We start from the raw sequence: 22,620 nt of genomic DNA on the forward strand, positions 1-22,620 counted from the left end.
TACTCTTCAGAGTAAGCTACATGTAATGCTTTCTATGAACTAATTAATAATATGCATGCCTACAATACCTAAATCATTCATATCCCATGTTCTTCCATATGTCCATCACTAATTCTTCCGGCAATGGCAGCGGATGTGAATCAATCTTTTTCTTGATAATTATTAGGTAGCTAGGAGTGATCTTCCTCTGACAGGTGCTTAAAACACTCCTTAATAGTTTAGTCTTTGCTCCACAATGGTGCAATGCTGCCCTCAGGTGAGAAGTTTTTCCCATGGTGCACGCACACACAGGCACTTCAGAAGATGTAATTAGAGAACATGCCATAAGGATATTGTCCTGATCAGAGAAGATTGCTGAACAACCCACTGCTGACAAACCATCTCACCAAGGGACTTTTGGAGTCTAGCGCTTGCTGGAAGATTACTCCTAGACCAGAGGAAGTTCATGGAACAGAGGCAGAATGGCAATGTAGATTTTATTGGATGTTTTAGCTATGTTTACAGTCATGTCTTGGATTCTGAGGCAGCATAACAATCCTTTGTGCTCATGTCATGCCTGCATCAAAAGGTAAGGTTTTTCTTTTCTTTTTTTACAAGAAGGTGTTAGCATTTTTCTTTGTGTCAACATAGCTATGAAAACCATGCTTTGCATTCCAGCGCACACTTAGTCTTCATATTTCACCCAGTGTTTTCCAAATAAAGCTTGCATGTTTTTAACAGGAATCAATTCACACACGGTATCAGTGCAGCATTGTCTCCTGCTAAAACATACCTGTTTAAATCAGACAGTATCTCTAGAGTAGGGGAGAGGGCACGTATTATACTGTATACAGTTGTGCAAATTGGTAGTCAACCAGAAGAAAGGTGTTGAAGACAGGGTTAGGGTGTGAAGTAGTACCACAGATTTACAGAAGGAAATGTGAATTTTTATGCACATAATCAGGCATTACACCAGGCAGTTTATGTTGCAAGAAGCCTACCAGAAGTTCAAAAAATCCTTCCAACTGAAGATATGACCACTGTCATTTATAGGAAAGGAATATGTGCTATTGTATTACACTCAGGTAAGGGAAGACACAATAAATGAAGAGAGGGAAGAGTAACAGAATCCAATAACTCAGCATGATTTAGAAATCGCATAACCTGGAATTGTGACTTTTTGTCAGTAACGAGGTAGGTAGGAAATGTGAAGCCAATGGAAGACAGGCCTTGCGGTATGTGATGGCAAGGTAGGGGAGAAAAAGGAAGAAAATAAATCCTAGACTGCTGCTGTCACCATCAACCACAAATCTTTTAGCACTCAAAACCCTGGTGGCACTTGGCTTGACCGTGTGTTGGGTATGCTGACAAAATGGACAAATAGTGTGACCTGGTGAGAAGATGGTTGAAGTTGGCTATTGTAGAGTTCGTTTTCAAGTCTGAACTCTTGACGTGAGCTTGCTGGATGACCATATACATGGTTCTCTTTCGATCGCATTTCTCTGTCAAATGGAAATAACAAACCACATATAAGCTTTCCCCTCCCCCACAATAATGAAGTACAGGCAGTATTGGAGTACTGAGATAAAACTATGTATTCAGTCAAGTCTTCAATCCCATGAAATGCAAGGCATTTACAAGTCTTAGAAAATATCATATGCAATCTTCTCCCCCCAAAAAACTGAATGTTGTGTTGCACCAACTATCTTGAGTGTCCCATAGCAATGGTACTTATCTACCCACTCAGTATTACTTAAATAAAGCTCTGTATGCTGAAAGGATTTGGGAACCTTAAGTTAATGGGTAGAAGGGGGGGCAGAGAGAGATGGTTCCTAGTCTCTCTATTTTGTTAATCCAAAAACCAAGTATCTTGTTTATTCACTTACTTTATTTTGATGAAACCATCATGGGAGGAAAGGCTTCAAGGGTGTAAGGGGTTTACTGCCCATCAGTCAAAGTCTGATCCATTCATTAGCCAATATTCCCACAAGTCCCTACTCTTTTAGAAATGATTATAGTATACTATCCTAGTCATACCGTTACTACTTAGACACCAAGGCAGGCATAGGCAAACTCAGCCCCCCAAATGTTTTGGGACTACAACTCTCATCATCCCTAGCTAACAGGACTGGTGGTCAGGGATGATGGGAGTTGTAGTCCCAAAACACCTGGAGGGTCGAGTTTGCCTATGCCTGCACCAAGGCCTTGAGAAGATCTTGCCCAAAGGCCAATAAAATGCTTTGCTTTAGGCTAAAAGAAAAGCTCTCTTTTCAAGAAGTCTGATGAAGATTCCTACCTTCCTGACGGGTGCACAAAAATGCAGAATGGCTGTGTTTCTTTCCTGGCACCACCCTGCATCCTAAATGGCCCCATGCCTCTCTGTCGCCCCTTAGCAAAAGTCAAGAATGTGACTGCGCTGCTCCTTAGGGGGTGGAAATGTGAACCCGTCTGGCAAGGAGCTTGTCTGGTGAGGGTTAACGTAGAACTCTTTCAACCTGTATTTGCTTACCTCTGCCTGTATTGTATATCCTCCTGTTTCACTTGCTCCATCAGCCGCCTTATTTCCGCTTCCCTCAAGCACATAGTCACCAGGCTGGAATGCTTCCAAGGACAACAGCAGGTTGTCTCTCAATCCCCACCCTTCTGGAGAATGTACCTGCCTGGGCAAAGGTCAGCGTATGTTACGAGCCTATCAGATGCGGCACCTGGGCTAGAACAAGCAGAGGAAGGAGGTGGGACTTGCACCTGTTGCTTGACAGGTAGATGCAGGCAGGGAGGGAAGAAGATAGATTTTAATTTTATCCTCGGGCCACAACCTGAAAATTGTCCCATCCGTCAAGTATAATAGCAGGAGAAGACGATACCAGCATTCTGGCAAGTCCGAGAGCTTAGGCAAAAGAAACAAGACTTGCTACAGCATCTTCTGTGAAGAATCAGCTTTAGGTGAGTGAAGCTGATGTCCCTTCCAGCAATTACCTGGTTGTCTCCACTACATACTATCATCTTCCCTTTCAGTCAAGGCTTGGCGTGGGATTGGAAGCTCTTCAAATTCCACACGTACACACTGCTCGTCCCTTGTTAGCCTACAATTATGTTTAGAGGCATTCCTGAGGGATTGGTGTGCTGCCTTGTGCTCAGATACCTTCAGGATATGAGGATGTGTGGAAAGTAGACGGGGTCCTTCCTCAAAGCTGCTCTTCCTCTGATCACCAACACCACCATTATTTTAACTTCATTTAATAATGGAAACATCTGTTGCAACTGTGAAACTGCTAGCAGATTTGCAGAGCTAAGCAGAGTCTGATATGGTTTCATATTGGACGGGGGACAGTGTGTTGAGATTCCTGCATTGCAGAGGGTTGGACTAGATGATCCTCAGGGTCCCTTCAAACTCTACCATTCTAATATATCATGATCTCAAAGTGCCTGGAAGCATTCCGCTATGTCTGCCCTGGTTCAGTAGCCCCATAGACTTAGCTGTGATTCTTGCATAGCAGAGGGCTGGACTAGATGACACGGGGGGGGGGGTCCCTTCCAACTCAACAATTCTACGGTTCTAAAAGCAGGAAGGGATGAGAAGGAGTGCGAGAGGTCCTTTCCCATATGGGTTAATGCTGAATAGCTGACAATCCAAGCTGGCTGTAATCCCTTCCTGGCCGCAGGCAATCCAGCAAAACACAGCAAGCAGTGTGTTAGAAGTCATCGTGTGCCAACAGCAGCACAGATTCCAGGCAAGTACCGCTTAGAGCACGCAGCTGCTCTTTTGCCGGCTTGGCATATAAGTGACGTGGATGGAACCATGGACTTGGATGCCTCTGCCCATGAATCCACAGGGTACAATCGGTTGTTCCTCCACACACAGGTAGAATGGAAAGGCTTGTGTGGTGCACGCAGAGGGTGGGGGAATTTATTCAACTCCCCCTGGCCTTCCTACAAGTCACTGAGCTTTGATTTCTGCATCAATGCAGCCTCAGCTGGCAACGTGCCCTGAAGAAGCCTGTTCTCCTTATGGTTTTAAGAGTGATCTCATGCTCTGTCAGGCTTGGCCTGACACGGTCAGGCTGTGTCTGGATCAGGCCCCTCCCCTCTCTGACCACCTGGTTCTGCCAAGGCAAGGCTCAAGTAGCCACTGATCTAGATGTTAAGCAATTGGCCGGAATAAAGGGGATCTGTTACAAGAGGAGCAGGGATTTTTAGCTATCCCCTTAGTTCCCTGTAAAGTAGTAGTACTTGTACTGAACATCTTCCAGATCTCTTAACTGACGCAGCAACAAGAGTTTAAACTGGCTTTTAAAGATAGCCTGGACCCATGCATGTTTAAAAGTCTACTCACGAGGCAACTCCTACTGACTTCTAAGTAAGTGTGCATATGATTGCAGCCTTAGATAGTGGTGGATTTTAACAGTAAGATGCTCGTATGATTAGACCTCACTTCACTTTGACCCATGAGCCACATTTCCTGCTTATGTTCAGTCCTGATACCTGACTGATATCTCCAAAGTGCAGTTATCTTTAGTGCTGAGCTAAAACAGGGTAGTGGTGCATTTTGTGGGGATCTCTGGCCCCTCTGATACGATGCCTTGCTTTTTCATCCATTTTTTTACATTCCTCGGCAAAAGGGGATGAATAAACTGTAAGAAGGTGGATGCCGGAGGAAGAGTGTGCATGCCTCTGTTGCCAAAGCAACAGGGCAAACGTTCCCTCAGGCTGGGATGCACATACGAAGTGCTTCCCATTGAAAGGAATGCAATGCAGAGACAAGATATGCAGGTGTAATTTCTCTGGACTGCATTGCTTCCAATGGGATGCGCATTTCAAGGTGAGGGAGTTTCTCCCCCTTACACCAGTGGCAGTACAGGGAAACCATATTTGTGAAAAGGCCCTTTAAAAAAGGATAAAAGAGGATGAAGGTAAGGGATTTTATTTATTGTGAAAACTTTCAAGTGGCAGCTTTTACAGTGAAAAATCGTAATGAAAATGCATCATAGCATTGTGTTGCTCTACTTTTAGCATATCCTCCTACCAGTGTTTGGCATTTTCCCACCGCAGACGTGTAATGGTAAAAGAGTGAGCTGGTGCTTTATCGTGCAAGAAGCTTTAAACTCTGCCAGCTTAGATAGTGGGATGCAAAGCTCCCTCTCCACACGGGCTGTCTTCAGTCATTCACATGTGGTACAGTGGTAGCTCAGGTTAAGTACTGTACTTAATTTGTTCCGGAGGTCCACTCTTAACCTGAAACTGTTCATAACCTGAAGCACCACTTTAGCTAATGGGGCCTCCTGCTGCCACCGTGCTGCTGGAGCCCGATTTCTGTTCTTATCCTGAAGCAAAGTTCTTAACCTGAAGCACTATTTCTGGGTTAGCGGAGTGTGTAACCTGAAGCATATGTAACCTGAAGCGTATGTAACCCGAGGTACCACTGTATACTCTATAGCAGGAGCAGGGAACCTCAGGCCCAGGTACCAAATGCAGCCTTGGGACTCTCCCTAAGCTACACCCCACATGGGCCCTACCCCACACCTTCTGTGCTTTGGCTTGGCTGGACTATGCCCTAGGCCTGTCTTGATTGATTGATTTTGTTTGTCTGGATGGGAGATGGAGAGATGTGTGGAATAAGGCCTACTCATATGTGGAATGAGGCCTACTTATTTGTTTTTCTGTCCACTCTTTAATATTGTTTTTTTAATTCCATTTATAGACTGTTTTACTATCCAAAACACCTCAAAGAAGTTTACATACAGAATACGTACGGTTAAACCATATTGAATGATTCACATAATAAAATACATAAAAATATACATATCCTAAAAAGGTAATACGCCTCTGGCCCCACCTACTTTTGCTTCTGATCTTGCCCACCTCTGGCTTGTGGGCCCTCAGGCTGTAAAGGGTTCCTTATCCTGCTCTGTAAGAGGAATTGGGAGCCTGTGGATCTCGCCATTTCCATCAGTCTCGTGGGATGTCGCGAGTTGTAGTGCAACATCCTGAGAGCCACCGGCTCCCCACTCCTGCTATAAAGTCACAAATGGTACTATACTATACAGTACGTAAAATACAGGTCAGTCCTAGGCAAAAGGTAGACAGCAAGAAGCTGAGTGGCTTTCAGAAGATTAAGGGGCAGCATGCAGATTTAGCGAGCACTGCATTTACTCATGAAAATGACTCTGTTTTTCATTCTGTTCCTGCCATTTTCAATATCCTTCTAAACAAAGTTTGTAGCTGCAAAGATATTCCAAGGTCGCCTTGGCAGGGATGCACTTGCTTGGGACAGTAGCATTTCTGTCTGTTAAGTATGGGAATACTTAACAGCCATTTCCTGGAGATTCCCTGGAGGGAGACGTCAGGAGCACTGGCGGACGAAGGTGGGGGCATGAGGAGTGGTCCGGCCCAGGTGCCGTGCCGAGGGGGGTGACATCGCGGCCACCCCGCCCCCCTGGGACGCTCGGCGCTCACTGCGCACCCCCGGGACGTGTGCTGCCTGCCACGCATCCCACAGGCGGCACTCTATGCCCCCTGGGACGTGTGCCAGCCACACCCCCAAATGTACACCGCTCCTGGTGCCAGAGCAGGTAGCTCCACCACTGGTCAGAAGAGCAAGGTGTTTACTTGTGGTTACATGTAGAGACAACTGACAAATGGTTTGCATCTGAGCAGTGGGGGGGGGGGGAGAGCTTACTACACAGAAGGTCCTAGCACCCTATCCAGGTCTCCGTTCTTCCTAGACAAAGACTTGCGTCTCAAGGGTTAAGGCAGCCTTGACGCAAGGATCTATTGTTCAACAAGCCGGAGAGCCAGTTGGTGACAAGAGGCAGATGCTGATGAGGAACCATGTGAGGCTGCTGCTGTGAATGGGGCTTTATTACTGTGTGGGATCCCTGCCCTCTGCCACTATCCTTGCTGCCAGCACCAGAGGCGAGCACAGCTCAGCTGAGGGATGTTGTGGCGATCTGATCCAGGAGCCCTAATGCAGCTAAGCTTTGACAGACAAGGCAGGTAGTCTACAAGACAGGTGCACCATAGCACCAGGGGCAAGCTTGCTGAGGGGAGATCCCAGACTGCAGCACCAGTGAGTGGAATCTATTAGAATTCCTGGAGGGGGGTGCTGCTTATGAGGGCCCATTGACCCATCCCCATTAGGGCTGCCATAGGTCCAGATTTTCCCAGACATTACTGGGATTTCAAAGGCAGATTTGACATCTGGGGGGAATTTCCAAAAGGCAGCGCTTTGTCCTGGATCTTAGGCAAGTCGATTTGGGGTCTTCAGCGTGTCCTGGTTTTTACTTTTTGAAATATGGCAACCCTAATCCTCATTGGAAGTGGGATGTCATTGCGAAGGCCCCCATGTGGAAGATCACTTCAGAGAAGGATCTTTTATCAGCCCTGTGGAAGATGGAGTCTCATTTTAAGTATCCACTGGGAAGAAGCTTTATTGCAGGGGTAGCTTTAATGAGGTCCATCAATTTAGCCCTTGTGGTGAGATGTTGAAAAAGTGTAGCAACTGGGGATGCTAATACTTTTCTGAAGATTGCTAGCTTCTACTATTTATTCGTTATGCTGAATACCCTGAGCATCTAAGGAACCAGCTATTTTTGCACATATTGCATGTATTTTCCAAGAATATATGCCTTTTTAAAAAAAAATTGTGCCTTTATTTCACAGAATGATCACCAGCTCTAGTATTATACAAAATACCACCTTTCCCTTTTTTGTTTTCCAAACCAGTCTTGATTTTTATTGATAAGAAGTTCTAACCTAACTACTTACAACTTTCCAGCTGCCTACTCTGAATACTGTAGTCCTACATTCATAAGCTGTCATGTGAAAGGTATTGCATATTTCTGCTTATTTTGGTTGCTTTTTTCTGCACGTAAACCAGGCCTGTTATCTTCCACTAAGATTCATGAGGTAGGCAGAATTTGTATAGGAGCAATGCTGGTATTTGGGGACTACTTTGATTTGTCTTGCTTAATAATCTCTAGCAACTGATTTGCTTTTCTAGGTGTTAAGCGTGCAGAAGCAATATTTATCTTACTTGAATGGTAGCAGGGTAGGATACATGACGAAGGTATTCTTCCCCATGCCATTCCCACAACTTTGCTCCTAAGCAACCTTGTGGTTGCAGTCTTCTAACTACTTACCTGGGAGTAAGCGCAGATGAACTAAATATGCATAGAATTTTACTGCAAATTTTAGCTGCTACTGACCTCTTTACTCTCTTCTTGTAATCATTTGCAGTTGTGTAGGCACACTACAAAAATCTAACTTCTCATTGTGGGTTTGCCCCTCGGTTTTATTTTTGCTGACTCTTTTGAAGCTTTTGACTTTGCGCTGTTGTTTTATCTGCTTTTTTATGTTGTGATTTTGCCTGCAGTTTTAAATTACTTGCTTCCCATGGATATTGTGAACAGCTTTGAAAAGCCACAATGGCTGTAGATTGTTTTGAAAATCAGTTTATTAACAATTATCTTAAACCATTTGCATCATCTATACCGTATTTTTCGCTCCATAAGATGCATCAGACCATAAGACGCACCTAGTTTTTGGAGGAGGAAAACAAGAAAAAAAATATTCTGAATCCCAGAAGCCAGAATAGCAAGAGGGATCGCTACGCAGTGAAAGCAGCAATCCCTCTTGCTGTTCTGGCTTCTGGATAGCTGCGCAACCTGCATTCGCTCCATAAGACGCACACACATTTCCCCTTACTTTTTAGGAGGGAAAAAGTGAGTCTTATAGAGCAAAAAATACGGTAAATGTTGCTACTTTGCCTCACATTCTCTCCAGAGTGCTAATGAACTAAAAACCCGCAGACAAAATCGTATGTGAAACCCAGCTCTCTCTTTGCCTCTTCAAGCCCAAATCTCCTTAGCCATCAGTGCTACTCCTCCTGCATATAGGCTTTACTTTGTTGAATCCCTGGTGGTCATGACTTCTTTGGATTACATTAGGCGTGCTATTGTACTAACGAACCTTCCTGCACTGCTGTGAAAAGCTATAAGGATGTTACTGTTTGGAAAGCGAACACCTCTAAATCCTTTAATCTATTTCTAGACGGCAAAGTGAATCAACAATATACAGTAGTACCTCTGGTTAAGAACTTAATTCGTTCTGGAGGTCCGTACTTAACCTGAAACTGTTCTTAACCTGAAGCACCACTTTAGCTAATGGGGCCTCCTGCTGCCGCCATGCAATTTCTGTTCTCATCCTGAAGCAAAGTTCTTAACCCGAGGTACTATTTCTGGGTTAGCGGAGTCTGTAACCTGAAGCGTATGTAACCTGAAGCATATGTAACCCAAGGTACCACTGTGGTACTTCAGGTTACAGACTCCGCTAACCCAGAAATAGTACCTCGGGTTAAGAACTTTGCTTCAGGATGAGAACAGAAATTACGTGGTGGCAGCGTGGCAGCAGCGGGAGGCCCCATTAGCTAAAGTGGTGCTTCAGGTTAAGAACAGTTTCAGGTTAAGCACGGACCTCCAGAACGAATTAAGTTCTTAACCCGAGGTACCACTGTACAACTTTTTAAAGATTTCAGTACAATCTTGTGCTGCTCTGCTATAATAGACCCGATAAGAAAGACCCTGTATGGGAACATTTTCTGCTCTTTGAAGATCAAATGTGTTGAGGTTGTGTGTATGTGTGCAAGCATATGTATGCAGACTTGCATGGGTTGGGTTTTTTTGCCAAGTCTTTGACGTGGGTGAAAGAAAGCCTAGTTTCTCCCCTGTTTCCAGCTACCTCCTGCCTTTGGAAACCTGCTGGAGAGGGACTGTGAGCAACATCTTGGGAGAGGTGAATGGAGGAGCAAGGCAAAACTGTCAAGATCCCTTGTTATTTTTGGTATTTATTGCTAGGAGGTATAATGTTGCTAATGTGATCTTGCTATATTTATAGTACTGAAATGTGTTTTGTATGTTCTTAGATTTGCAGTTATGCTGTTGTTTATTATGCTATTATGGAATTATTCTTACGACGGTTGATTTTCAGATGTGGTTCATTTTTATTTCTTGTAAAATGGTTCTTTTGTGGAAAGGCAGCATACAAATAAGATGATTATTATTGTGATTTTAGCAGTTCTGGATTTAATGCAAGGCCATATTTTATTTTTAAAAAAATAATATTTATTACCTTTTCCGACAATTTAAATACTACAAAAAATAAAAACCATACAATACAATACAATACAATACAATACAATACAATACAATACAATACAATACAATACAAACAACAAACAAAAAACCTATACATTACACTAACAAAACACTAACATTAAACTAACAAAACAAAACAAACACAATTTAAGACACATCAAATAATTTCAATATCTTATCTTTCATTCCCTTATTTCCACGACCTCCTCACACCTCCCTTTTTGTATTCTACTTCTATTAATTTTTTCAGCAATTCCTTTCCATCTTCCTCTATTTTTAATCCTATAATTATCTTAACACATTCTAACCTTATTTTCCCTTTAATACTCTATTAATCTATTTATTCTTAATTCCTTATAACATTTCTACTAAAGCCATATAACTTCATTCCAACATTTTTCTAACATTCATTAATTTTACAGTATTTCCGTAAATAGTCTTTAAACTTTTCCCAGTCTTCTTCCACCGACTCTTCTCCCTGGTCTCGGATTCTGTCAGTCATTTCCGCCAATTCCATGTACTCCATCACCTTCATCTGCCATTCTTCCCGGGTGGGTAGATCTTGTGTCTTCCAATATTTTGCAATGAGTATTCTTGCTGCTGTTGTTGTGTACATAAAAAATGTTCTATCCTTCTTTGGCACCAGTTGGCCGACCATGCCCAGGAGAAAGGCCTCTGGTTTCTTCAGGAAGGTATATTTAAATACCTTTTTCATTTCATTATCAATCATCTCCCAGAATGTCTTAATCCTTGGGCATGTCCACCAAAGGTGAAAGAATGTACCTTCAGTCTCATTACATTTCCAACATTTATTTCCAGGCAAATGGTAAATTTTTGCAAGCTTGACTGGTGTCATGTACCACCTGTATAATGCAAGGCCATATTTGGCCCCGATCCAGAGAGTTGTTCATAACCAGGTGTTGCATGCAACTATCAAAATGACGTAATAACCAAATGCACTGGACCAAGAAAGCAGATATGTACCCATGTTCAGTAGCACCCAGTGCTGATCAATACACATGTAAAGTGGATTTCTCCATTTGCTGTTTCTCTCCACAGACAATAGGACCCTATGCAGGTTTTTGTACATGCGAAACAGCAAGAATAGCCCTAAAACAGATTAAGTGTTAATATGAGAGAGCTGCATATTTGTCTAGAGTATATTTGTTCAAATATGGAGGGGCCTGGAAGCAGTCTTCTGACAGTTATTTAACATTGACTGGAAAGTTCTGAACAGTCTTGGATAAGGTGTTTTGTTTTTTCATTGCTTCTGTGACAGTAATATGACTGGAGGATGTCTCCAATGATAAAAGCATATGATATCGTGTATATTTTAAATACTGTATGAAAAAATAAACTAAAGGAAGTAATCACAAAACTTGGATTTCTGCTTTGGCTACTCACCCTTCACCATTATCTAATGAAAGAACTGCCCAATTCTATTTATTTTTCTATCTCTCTTTTTCGTGTCATAAGCAAAGCTGGGTGCAATTCCCAATTGCCTCACTCCAGCACAGATGTTAACACAGAGAATAGAACTCAGAATCCTGAGGAATAACAGCATTCATCTTTTTCAAAATGATTCTAAGCACTGTGAAGATAACATTGTCCTCAAGATGGGTGTGCAGCACATGGTAAAATCAATAAAAGCTGAGGCAGAGATGAGAACCGCATTTCCTGTATAGTGTTGGAGCTTCTCAAGACAGAATGATTTGGATTCTGCAAAACAAGAAAAATCTGTCCAAATGGTTTGTTTGTTTTCATACGGATAATTCAAGTGCAAATTACAATTTACTTATGAAAGCAGAATTCTGCTTTTCTTGGCATGCGGAGCTAGGGTTGGCAAAGTGCAGAATTTTGATTTATTTTCCTAAGGCATGGACAGGGCTATTGCCCTGCCCATAAAAAGCAGGTTTTACTTGCATGGACATTAGCTGACCCCAGAGGGAGTGGCGTTTTCCTTATGACTCTTTTTTCTTTGGAACTCCGGGAGTGGAGTTTCAAGGGAAAGGAGGTGGGTCCCTTCCCTCTCTAGAGGCAATCTTCATTTCGTAACCTTTTGCCGTCATTTCTTTTTCAGATATGTGCCAGGATCCCCATGAGCTTGGAAGCAAATGAGCTACGAGGCTGAAGCAGCTTTTCACTTTTGGCTTCAAGAGAGAGGAGTCCTACATTCCTCCTGTGCTGCGCTTCCAACAGCATACAGTAATACGCAGGCTGCAGGCTTTTGGCTCTGGCACTGCTCCCTCACATAGGAAGAAAAAGTGAAGGGTGCTGCCCTCTCCTGCTGGGAAATGTCACACCCATCCAGGCTTGCCAGCTGAAGCGGCAGCTCCATCTGCACGACCCACCTTTATGTAGGAGCCAATACAGTGTCCACCATGCCTGAATTAGAGCCGCTGGGTGTGCCCAGACCCCCAGCCAACGCCAGCCGGATCCAGAGGAATATTCTGGAGGAACACGTGGAGCTGTGGTGGTTCCAGGAGCCCAGAAAGTCATTTGTCTGCTATGGGGTAGCTGTGGCTCTGATCCTTGCCTGTGGGGTAGGTGGCATTGCACTGCTCTATAGTACAAGCAGCCGCTCTGGGGAATGGAGGCTGGCAGTGGGCACAACACTCTGCTTACTGGCGCTCTTGGTCTTACTGAAGCAGCTGCTGAGCTCGGCCATCCAGGACATGAATTGCATTCGCAGCCGAGAGCAAGTTGCGCTACTGAAGAGCGGCGGTGCCTCGGACTGTGCGGTGCTGCTCGTGACAGCCCTGGTGCTGCTGGTGTGTGGTACAGTCCTCACTGTGCTTTCCACCACCAGCGTTGGCAGCAACCCAACTGCCCAACGCCCCCTTGCCAGCATGTTTGTCAGTGGCATTGTGCTCACAGCCTCCGGAGCGATCATCCTGCTCAGCCTGCTGCTCTATTTGATGTGGACTTCTTGTTGCTCAGCTGTACCTCCGAACCGGGACGCTGGGGACAACAGCACCCTCTTCACCATCTCGGGACGCATCTCAGCCGACCGGCGGCTCGCTCCTACCTCTAGCACAGCAAATCTCATTTAACCCTCAAGTAAACGCCTAGTGGCTGCCGCCGCCTTTGACCGCAGGGTTGAACTCTCAATATTGGACTGGCATTTGCACTTTACAACAACCAGCCTGGCCCAGATGCGTCTTCCTGTGCTGCACTCAGCAATGTGCCAGAATTTCTGCTGCAGAGCTGTGCTGCCAAGATAGCGGACTGGGCTTGTTGGCCAGAGACCACAACACATAAAGATGTTTTCGCTACTGAGTGCTGGGAGATAAAGGTGTGGAAATAGTCGACGTTCCAAAGAAAGGCTTTTCTAGCACAACAGTGAAAATGGTACTAGAGGCTGTTCAATTTGGATAGAGTGTTTCTCTCACACACAAATGTTCGTTTCATTAATTAGTTTCCCCAACATTTCTGAAGTGGCACCAGGCATTACCCCAACCTTTTTCTTTTTTTAAAAAATAATTCATATTGATTTTCCCAACCTCTTAATGTTTATCTTTGCAGCCCCATGGTCTACTTACTTTTACAAAAATGAATGATGCAATTATACGGAAATGGAATTTGGTACCCAAACCCTGTTTTCGTGTGATGTGATTGTCATTATCATGGAATGCATACAGTTCTGTTTTGAATGGATAGTTGCATGGAGGCTGAGGGATAACTAAGCTGCATGGAGCATATCTCCAAACAGTTTTATTGTCCTCGCCAAAACAGTGAAGACAGTGGCAGGCACACACACACACACGCACCCTTAACTACCCAGCACTGGCACCTGATAGCAGGATACATAGATGGGAGTAACATTTCTTGGCTTGAATGCCCCTGGGTACTCAGGGTTAGAAACAAGACTATGGAAACTGATACCAGGAATGTGTGCATGTATACAAGATGAGCATCAATGTATGGGTGGCGAATACAGCTGGCATTGGGGCACTTACCGTAGTTCATAGAGTATGAGGAATTAATAACTTCTTTGCTTACTCAAGAGACCTCTCTGTAAGGGAAATCACCAAAGCTAACAGCCAAGTAGGCTTGCTCTGTCTGTCAGTTTCCATCTAGAGCACCTTCCCAAAAGGTCTTGAAGTAGACTCAAATGTGGATACAAAAAATCAGTGGGTACAATTTATTTTGTGAACACAATTGTGCCCAACTGAGTTTCCCCACACGAGTGTAACCATATCTCTTTAGCTTGAACCAATTCTTAACTTGAAGTGACCCCCAAGCCCTGATTTATAAAGGAGCCCAGAATCCACAGCCTCTGCCCTGAATGAGTTGATGCTCAACAGGCAGAGCAAGGGGCAGTATTTGCAACAGCTGATATAATTTTTTTAAAGGGCCGGGATCACTGAAAGGCTTACAATAGAAGCAGAAGCATGGCAATGTCTCCCATGATATACTACAGCAAGGCAAGGCAGAAGGCTACACCTTCACAATTTGCCCTTATACCAAACACAAACCATACAAGTGTATGCCATCAGTATGCAAATTGGAGAATCTAGGTATTTTGTACAAAGAAACTCTAGATTGTGCACTCAACAGTAAATACCGGTAATACAAATTAGTAACAAGTTAATGTTTGCTTTTTTCATTCCAAATACAAAATCTCAAGTTTGTTTTACAGGAGATGTAAGGAAATGAGATGTGTGAAATGTTATGGTGGTAGTGAGGTCACCTACAGAGGAAATGAGCTCCAAGAGATTTAATTCATACAAGTCTCAAGCAGTCCTTTATTATTCTTCTACTGCAGTACGATGCAGCAGGATGAATTTGTCTCATCTATTAATGCCTCTGTCAGCTCCCCCAGTGCTGTATCTAGGGAATAATGATGCTTGGGTCAGTCTCCCTCCCCCTTTTAAATCTCATTTGATCATGTGTGCACTGAAAACCAATGTGAAATAAAGTATAGAAATTGTAGTGGGTTTGTTGCTAGGAGTGTGGGCTACATGCAGTTATTCACCAAACTGGTTCAAGGTCCAAACTTAAAAGTGCACCTATTATTCAGGTCCAGGTGCTGTCATAGCAGATTTTTTTAGGATACCTTGGTGAATAATATGTTGGCATCCCAAACAGACCATGTTCCCATGACCCCTGCCCTACCAGCCCCCACACTATAAGTGCCATCTAAGTTGTGTTCACATGTCCTCAAAGAAACCATCTGTGATTAAACCTTAAGGTAAAAGCCCACAAGTCCAAGGCTTCAAAGTCATATTCCTGTTATTTATATCGCACAAAGGTGAAAGCCAAGGACACAACACTTTTTCATGCTCCAAGGATTAGGCATGGCTTTGATATAAGGCTGTGGATCTACTGCAAAAACTCAGTAAACTATATGTATATCCTTCAAGATTTTTCCAACATGGCAAAAACCTCTATGCCTACTTAGAAGTAATCTCACTGGGACTTACTTCTGAGTAAATATGCAAAAAGAGGCACATAGTGTCTCTCTTTGTGAAAAGTTAGTAGGCAACTTGAGACTTGCACTTTTCTACTGTCTACAAACCAGCTCCAAGTCACATGGCTTGAGAATGTACAACAAAATGGTTATTTATTCAATTTTATTAATATCAAAAGCATATACTGAAGAAATGTTAACAGCTCCTTAAGAATAAAGTAATTCACAATGGGGTACCCTTGACCCTGGCTACTCATGAGGCATGATGGCATTCAGCAGAGAGGTACCTGCACTCCTCTTCATACCTTCAACAGTTACCAATTTCTTAGAACACAGATGGGGAACCTGTGGCTCTCCAGATGCTGTTGGATGGATACTCCAAATATCCCTGACCATTGGCCATGCTAACTGGGGCTGATGGGAGTTGGGAGTCCAAACAATCTCTGCAGGACCACAGGTTCCCCAACCTTGCTCCAGGAAAGGGGAGGGCACAGAAGAAGAGAGGAAGGAAGTCAAGCTACAACAACTCCAAAAGACAAAGGTAAGAAGCCCAGTTGGTGACTGCAACAGCTTTGAAGCACTCTGGGCCACTGCTCTTTGAACAATGTCATAGTATCTGTAAAACTAAGGGAGTGAAGGGAGGCTCAGGGGCCTAGCATAGGTGCGGGATGTTGAGGCTGATAAAATTCCTTCCTGTTTAATCAGAGGATAACTAGATGTAACAGGAACTAGATTTGCAGGCAGCATATGATCCCTTTACTCTTTAGGTTTTGGTCTTCTTTCCCCAGAAAATACATGTCTAGTCAACTTTCCCAAGCACAGAGCTATCAAAGGAAATTTACAGCATAGCTTGGTCAAAAAGGGAATGATCTGTAGGAACAATCTTGGCCTTGTGTTAAAAGACAGCAGAAAGGCCACCTTCCAATACGTGTGCTTGCAGAAGGTGATATTGGGCTCTATATCTTCAAGACTAGTCATTTGTGCATCCTTGGGCATAAAATGTGGAAAGTCAGGGAACTGGATGACTACTTTACTACCAAAATAAACAGCAGGAAGATTAGACAGTAGCTCACCAACAACGGATCTCAGTGCTGACTACATGTGCATATAGCCAGTCATAGGTGACATCTGCATGGATCTTAAGACCAGTGTTTCCCAACCTTGTGCCTCCAGCTGTTTTTGAACTACAACTCCCATCATCCCTGACTAGCAAGACCAGTGGCAAGGGATGATGGGAATTGTAGTCCAAAAACAGCTGGAGGCACAAGGTTGGGAAACACTGCTTAAGACATGGGCCTTGGCTGTGTGCCTATAAAAAGCTTGGAATACAATATTCCTGGTCTCAGCACCTCCACGTTTGCTTATGAAGCTAGTGACAGTTGTGAAGCCCTAGCAAAGACAGCATATTTAGTAGGCATTGAGTAAGGAACATGTATGCAAGGAGAATTATTGAATTTCTACAATTCCATGGGTACTCAGGGATTATGCAAGCGCATTAAATGCTTGTGAGAAGATGTATGTGAAAACACATCCACATTTCCACAAATCACACACTGAATGCATGTTACTGTTAAAATTACACTAGAAACTACATTGCTTGTTCACATTGCCCCTTCTCAAAAAAATTCAATCTGATGGCAAGGCACAATAGTTCCTGGTCCACACAGCAGCAGGTGAAGAAAGTGGAATGTTATAAGCCTAGCCTTTGTAAATATAATGGTAGGACCGAGACCTCCTCAGCACTAATCCTGATGCCTGAATTTGAATTATGAGATTAAAAAAGGAATAGCTGGTCTATTGCTCATTGAATGAAGGACCAAGCCTGCTGATGCATCTACAAAATTTGCCATGACCACAATGTCAGAGAAAGTAGGAATGTCGGTTCCAAATAAAAGTCTGGCCACCTGTTCTCATGGGTCCTTCGACTGAGATCTGCATTGAAGCAGCAGGCTCCTGAAGTCTGAACAAAGACAAGATCATAATAATTGTGTGAATGCAATGCATGGTTTAAAGGTACCTGTAAGATCTTAATCTACTGCCGTTATTCTCAAGTCAGGCTCTAACAATAGCAAGAAGACTTCAGCAATGCATATTCATCTGAGTGTAACAGCATTTCTTACCCAGGGTCTGATCTCGGGTCTAGTAAAGGCTGAAGCCCATCTCAATATCTAGTTAACACAATAGTGCCAGTCTCCAGAAAGATGCTGTTTCCAGAAAGATGCTCAGAATTTCAGAATTAGGCACTTGATTCATACTCTAATGAGCTATAGCAAACGACCGTATAGGTAAAAGACATGAGTGTTTCCATCTTCCCTCACTAAAATGAGGTTATTACCATCAATGGCCAGGACTCTGGGTCTTCCCATCTGACCCTGGCCACTGAACACAACCTTCCCAGTATTATCATATGGCGAGAACTGTATCACTTTGAACTGATCAATCACAAAAATGTTCCTGTCTTCATCAACACAGATACTGAATGGCTTGGTCAGCAGTGAAGTTGAGGGGTTAAGCACATTCAGAACAACCCCAGACTTCTCCATGACCACAATTTGTTTCTTAATGAAGTCTGAGACAACAAACTCCTCCCAGCTATTTACAGCAATGAACAGGAATTTCCCCCCATGATAGTTGTCTGGCTGGACTCTACCAACACATGCCCCAGATGGGCTATACAATGAGATGGAACAGAGAGTTCCTTCACTAACAGCCACATAAGAGTCTCCATATGAGGCAAGGGGATAGGACGATTCAGAGCCCCTCAGCTGCAGTTTACGCAGGAATAATCCATCAAGATTCAGGAAAAAAAGATGAGTCTCTGAGGAACAGGCCAGGAACTTTCCACACACAGAGATGCCACAGAAGACAGAATTAGATGCAGGCAAAGGAATCACCCCCTCAAAGTGGCCAAGGGCGCTATATTGCTTTATCTCAGCATTTGCCTGATCCAAAAGGACGACTTGACCACTGCGAGGCACAACAGCAATCCCAGTGATATTAGGCTTTTGTTTGGTGAGGGATGGATCTAGCTGAAAGCTGAAAGCATACCCTGCTTTTCTGCTCCAGCCAGTGGAGCAAAAAGGGCTTTTAAAGTCAGATCCACTTGTGAGGGAGTCTTCATCTGAATCAGAAGGAGTGCCCGTAACCTCCCCACTCTCCTCGCCCAGAGACGTCAATGACTCACTGCCCAGCTCCAACGGCTGCGCATTTCTTGTGGGTTGCTCCCCAGGAAAGACAAGACTGAAAATTGATGCTTCAGAGAGTTGCTGGGGTTCATCCCAGGCAATGGTTAATTCTGGAATCTGACTTTGGAGTTGTGGCAGTTTGTGCGCCTGAAGCTCCTCAACTCTAGTCCTGATCATTCCTTCCAGGTGAAGGATCTCAGAGTCCTTCCCAACACATAGAATACGCTGAGAAAACTCTTGAGTGTTCATTGCTTTGTCCTTCTGACTCTGCAGCTCCTTCTGTGCTAAACAAAAACGCTCCAGCTGCTCTGTTAGGAAGGCGTTCAGTTTTGCCAAAGCACAGTCCTTCTGGGCAAAGATGTAAGTAGTGATATTTTCCACATACTTGCAGATCTTCTCCTTGACACGTTCGCTCTCTACTTTGAGTTTGTCCTTTGCCTCCTCCACAGCTTTCTCTTGTTCAGAGATGCAGGTAATTGTTCCCTGCAAGCTCTTGATCAACTGCTCTACAGAAGGTCGTTTCCGCTGCACTGCACTGGACATAGAAACCACTTTGTGCTGGAAATGCTCCAGCATGCGACAATCCCTGCAGATGGACACGCTGCAGGTATCACAGAAGAAACGGAGCGCCTCCTGTGGGTGATCTTGGCACCACAGTTCCTGTAAGAATCTTACCTCAGTGTCATAATGCCCAGCAAGGAACTCTTCCAGGTTCACCACCTTATGGTGCAGAGTGAGGCGGGAGCAGCAGTGGCCCTGGGAACATATTTGGCACAAGAAATCCTTGCAATCCAGGCAACGGGCAGTGGCAGCCACAACTTTCTGAGCACTAGAGCAGACTGTGCACTCTAGGTCCTTGTTGTGCTTCATCTGGAACAGTTCCAAAAGGCCATTAATGAAGAAATTGGTCTTCAGCCCCACAGAACCTCCAGGAACTTCTGACTGCAGACGGCACTCAGGACAATGTATGGTCCCATTTTCTACCAAGGGCTCTAGGCATTTTTGGCAGTAGGTATGCAGACATGGCAAGATTTTGGGCACCACATACAGTTCATAGCAGATTTTGCAAGTCAAAAAATCTTCCCGAATCAAATCCTGCAGTGACGTGGAACTCTGAGTTGCCATGATCTTGTCTGGTTGGTCTACAAACAGAACAAGAGACAATCAGCATGGCCCAACTGGGTCTTGCACCAGCTATGAGGCAGAGGTGGGTGGGTTTAGATGTTGTGTCAATAAACCTAGCAAGCTCTTTGCCTACTAATTCCAAGAGAGCCACACCAGACCTGTTGAAAGGGAGGTGGAAATGTAACTCAAGACTACAACCCTATGCACTCAGCTAGAAAATAAGTCCTGCTGGATGGAGCTTACTTCTGAACAGATATAGCTAGGACTGCAGTCAGTAATATAAATAAGGATTTGTGATTAGGGAGCCAGGAACTGCCCCCAAAGGAAGTGGAAATAAAATTACCGCCTTCGGTGCTGTAGCACAAGGGAACTGGGAAAGGGATTGGAGAGAATAACACCTGGTCAAATATTAGCAAGCAGAGATGGGCTACTGGTATATTACACATTTTGTGCACCAGTGTAGAACTTCAGTCTAGGAAAAAGCATGAAAGCCATGCATAGATTACAACAATGGAACCAGAAAAAAATATGAGAGGGGGGTGCAGGGAGAGAACTTTGCCCCATGTTAGAACTCAGAAAGGGAAATAATACTTCAGTGGCTCGGCAGCTGCTGTCATGGACTTCAAAGACGCTGGAACTCAGGATAAAAGGGAGAAAGGAGCTAAGAGGAAGACACGTTTTGCAAACCCTCACCATGCTCAATTCCCACCCAGAAACCTATGTCCCCTCTGCGGATGTGTGAATCCAGGATTGGCCTCCACAGTCACTTATGGACTCCCTGTTAAGACCATGTTCATGAAAGACAATCTTACTCGGCTATGAGTGATCACCGAATAGTAAGAGGAGCTCTGTATACAGAATGTCCCAAGTTCAAACCCCGTCCTATCCAGGTAAGGCTGGAGTGGGGAGGGGATTGCTACCAGTCAGTGCAGAAGATCTTGTGATAGATGGAACAATGGTCTGACATTAATGCTCCGAACCTAAGGAACATTCTCTGAAATATGTGATATGGATTTTGATGGGAGTTAAATTTCAAGCAATCATACTTGGGATTTCAGGCTTAATTTCCAGCTTGTGTTTCTGGTCTAATTTCCAAGTGCTAGCATAAGTGTGTGTGGAGTTCTTTTCGTAGAGAATAACGAAAAACCTATTTAACTTGCCCTACAGAAATGTGCCAGGGAGCTCGAGAGCTGGAGAAATGTGCCAGGGAGCTCGAGAGCTGGAGGACGGAGCACCGGGCAGTTAGCGGGAAACCGCCTGCTTGTGGCCCGATCCTTTTCCTTCTATCCCTTTCGGGTTCTTTTGCGGGCGCCTCTCTCCCATTCCCCAGTCCCCCTCCCCCCCGCCCCACCCAAGGCAGTCACTCACTTGCAAGCGCTTCACACTCAAACGCCCAGAACATTGTCAGGCACCTTCCTCTAAGCGGGCAGTCCCTCGACCGGGCGCCAGCGATTTCCGCTTCGCGGCATCATTTCCGGAAGGCGCTCTACATCGCTCATCTTGGTAGCAGAGCCGCCCCCTCTCCAGTTTCCTGTTTGAATTAAGAGGCTCCATTTTGCACTGTTGAATCAGCGTGACTGGCTGCGAGCAGTCACGCCTCCCGCGCGCGTGGAGGGGGAGTTAGCTCTGTTAGTGTCCCGCCATTTTAAAGACTACCAAATTTATTACGGCGAAGTTCGTTAACAAGTAGAAACGTAGGAAGCTGCCGTGTACAAAACCAGACCTTTGGTCCAACTAATTCAGTGCCTGTTTGGGTTTTTTTCATTAACGGCTCGTGGTTCTTCAGAGTTTTAGGAGCAGTTTCCCCCAGCCCTACTCGGGGGAAAAAGCTGATACCTTTTGAATGCAAAACCTGTACTCTGCCAGTGAACTGTTACTCATCTCCCCCTTATGGCAGGAAGTTAGAAAAATGAAGTGTCATTCTCAGAAAAATGGGGTGGGCTTATGCTAACCATACATCTGGCTTTACAGTCTTTTGAAAGAGGCCTGTGATTGAAGGACTATTCAGTGCAAGCCTTTTAAATATAAAGAATATAAGAAGGGAGAACAGGGGATTTGGAAGTTGCCCATAAGTAGAAAACACAAGCTTGGCAAGCTTGATCACGTGATCAGACTTTACACCACAGTGGTGAGGTATATTTTATTTTCATTTATAGTAGCAATTTCTTCATGTGTGCCTCTTAGTATATATTAGTATATACAAATCTGTCCCTTTTTTCAGAGCCTACTATCATTAGGCTGAGTGAGGGTGCTACACCAGTCAGCAGTTTCCAGGGAGTAGAGTAGTGGTACCAAGCTGTTAAGAGAATAGCTGTGTGTGTCATGTGGCCAACTGATGACCTGTGCCCTCTAAGCTAGCCTGCTGCCCTCAGATGTGGTGGAGGGTGCTCTCCCATCACCGGTATTGGCGTAAGGGTGTCTATTTATTGAGCATTCATCCTGGTTTGTTTGCAAGGAGGTAAGATGTTATTTCAAAACATTACTCCAAACCTTCCAATGCATTTTCTCATCACTTTCCTTACCACAAAAAGTCCACTCTTTGGAGGAAGTTTGATTGTTCTGCAAGAGCTTCTAATCAACTATAATTGTGCAACCTGAATTTCCCGTTAGGTGATTTAATCCCACCTGAAAATAACAATGGGGAACCACTGTCTTGTCTTTTGCTTCAGGCAACAAAATGTCTTGATTGGTCCTACCTCTTTTGACTTTCTTTTGGTAATGCATTTGCTCCAGTCAAACTTGATGGAATTGGGTTACTTTGACTCAA

General features: G+C 44.2%; 2 protein-coding genes across 9 annotated transcripts; one reads left to right on the forward strand and one right to left on the reverse strand.

The window, feature by feature from the left end:
• The first annotated feature begins 72 nt into the window (after nt 1-72).
• Nucleotides 73-15,080, forward strand: TMEM125 (transmembrane protein 125). Of its 7 annotated transcripts, none has more exons than XM_081865605.1 (2): nt 73-568; nt 12,211-15,080. In XM_081865605.1, exon 2 carries the CDS (start codon nt 12,512-12,514, stop codon nt 13,181-13,183), a length of 672 nt encoding a protein of 223 aa, XP_081721731.1. In that variant the 5' UTR covers nt 73-568; nt 12,211-12,511; the 3' UTR covers nt 13,184-15,080. The 7 variants fall into 7 exon arrangements, with proteins under 7 accessions (XP_081721731.1, XP_081721734.1, XP_081721732.1 ...); XM_081865608.1 differs by having other exon boundaries at nt 73-469; XM_081865606.1 differs by lacking the exon at nt 73-568 and adding an exon at nt 2,767-2,922.
• A 1,751-nt stretch (nt 15,081-16,831) lies between these two features.
• On the reverse strand, nt 16,832-21,969 carry TRIM56 (tripartite motif containing 56). 2 transcript variants are annotated; one of them, XM_081865499.1, is made up of 2 exons: nt 21,266-21,969; nt 16,832-19,870 (listed from the first exon to the last, which is right to left on the reverse strand). In XM_081865499.1, the coding sequence occupies exons 1-2, from the start codon at nt 21,405-21,407 to the stop codon at nt 17,808-17,810; spliced, it is 2,205 nt and encodes a 734-aa protein (XP_081721625.1). In that variant the 5' UTR covers nt 21,408-21,969; the 3' UTR covers nt 16,832-17,807. The 2 variants fall into 2 exon arrangements, with proteins under 2 accessions (XP_081721625.1, XP_081721626.1); XM_081865500.1 differs by having other exon boundaries at nt 21,222-21,317.
• Nucleotides 21,970-22,620: the final 651 nt, after the last annotated feature.

The sequence above is a fragment of the Podarcis erhardii genome (assembly GCF_964252035.2).
Source record: "Podarcis erhardii genome assembly, chromosome: 6".
Taxonomy (NCBI): domain Eukaryota; kingdom Metazoa; phylum Chordata; class Lepidosauria; order Squamata; family Lacertidae; genus Podarcis; species Podarcis erhardii.

Coding starts and splice junctions, on each gene's coding strand:
- TRIM56 (XM_081865499.1), bottom strand. CDS start 21,407: ATGGAGCCTCTTAATTCAAACAGGAAACTGGAGAGGGGGCGGCTCTGC. Junction 19,871..21,265: donor GACTGCCCGCTTAGAGGAAG/GTGCCTGACAAT, acceptor TTCTGTTTGTAG/ACCAACCAGACAAGATCATG.
- TMEM125 (XM_081865605.1), top strand. CDS start 12,512: ATGCCTGAATTAGAGCCGCTGGGTGTGCCCAGACCCCCAGCCAACGCC.